Source organism: Eimeria mitis, genomic scaffold (genome assembly GCF_000499745.2).
Source record: "Eimeria mitis Houghton genomic scaffold, Emh_scaff282, whole genome shotgun sequence".
Taxonomy (NCBI): Eukaryota; Apicomplexa; class Conoidasida; order Eucoccidiorida; family Eimeriidae; genus Eimeria; species Eimeria mitis.
The window spans coordinates 5,227-5,971 of NW_013571159.1; the positions used below are offsets into that span (position 1 = coordinate 5,227).

General features: G+C 50.7%; 1 protein-coding gene across 1 annotated transcript in view; it reads right to left on the reverse strand.

Moving 5' to 3' along the window:
* EMH_0006730 (uncharacterized protein) overlaps positions 1 to 117 on the reverse strand; it is a gene marked incomplete at both ends in the record, with an annotated part of 2,978 nt that extends 2,861 nt beyond the window's left edge. The window contains one exon of the mRNA XM_013497642.1: positions 104 to 117. Within this exon, the coding sequence (XP_013353096.1) occupies positions 104 to 117 (14 nt within the window). The remainder of the gene's footprint in view (positions 1 to 103) is intronic.
* Between the last annotated feature and the right edge of the window lie 628 nt (positions 118 to 745).

Here is a 745-nt window from a genome sequence, read left to right on the forward strand (position 1 = left end):
GCAGCAACAGTAGCGTCTGCTGCTGCAGCAGCATAATTTCTGCTGTTGCAGCAAAAGCAACAGCAACAGCAGCACCTGCTGCAGCAGCAGCAGCAGCAGCAACTGCCGTAGCATCATCTGCATCAGTATCAACTGCAGCAGCATCAACTGCAGCAGCAGCACCTGCTGCAGCAGTACCTGCTGCTGCACCTGCTGCAGCAGCACCTGCTGCAACTGCAGCAGCAGCAGCAGCAGTTTACACAGAGTACAATTCGAAGTCTCTTTCGTGCTTACCTGCTGCTGCTGCAGCACCTGCTGCAGCCGCAGCATTAACTGCAGCAGCAGCACCTGCTGCAACTGCACCACCTGCTGCAGCAGCAGCAGCTGCTGCAGCAGCTGCTGCAGCAGCACAAGCTGCAGCAGCAGCAGCAGCAACTTATACGGATTAGAATTCGAAGTCTCTTTCGTGCTTACCTGCTGCTGCAGCAGCACCTGCTGCAGCACCTGCTGCTGCTGCAACTGCAACTGCAGCAACTGCAGCAACTGCAGCAACTGCAGCAGCAGCAGCAGCAGCAGCAGCAGCAGCAGCAGCAGCAGCAGCAGCAAGTTATACAGAGTAGAATTCGAAGTCTCTTTCGTGCTTCCTTACGTGGGCCTTCCAGCCCTTCTCAAAGTCCTTCGTCAGCACCACATATCTATATATATATAAAAAAAAAAAAAAAAAAAAAAAAAAAAAAAAAAAAAAAAAAAAAAAAAAAAAAAAAAA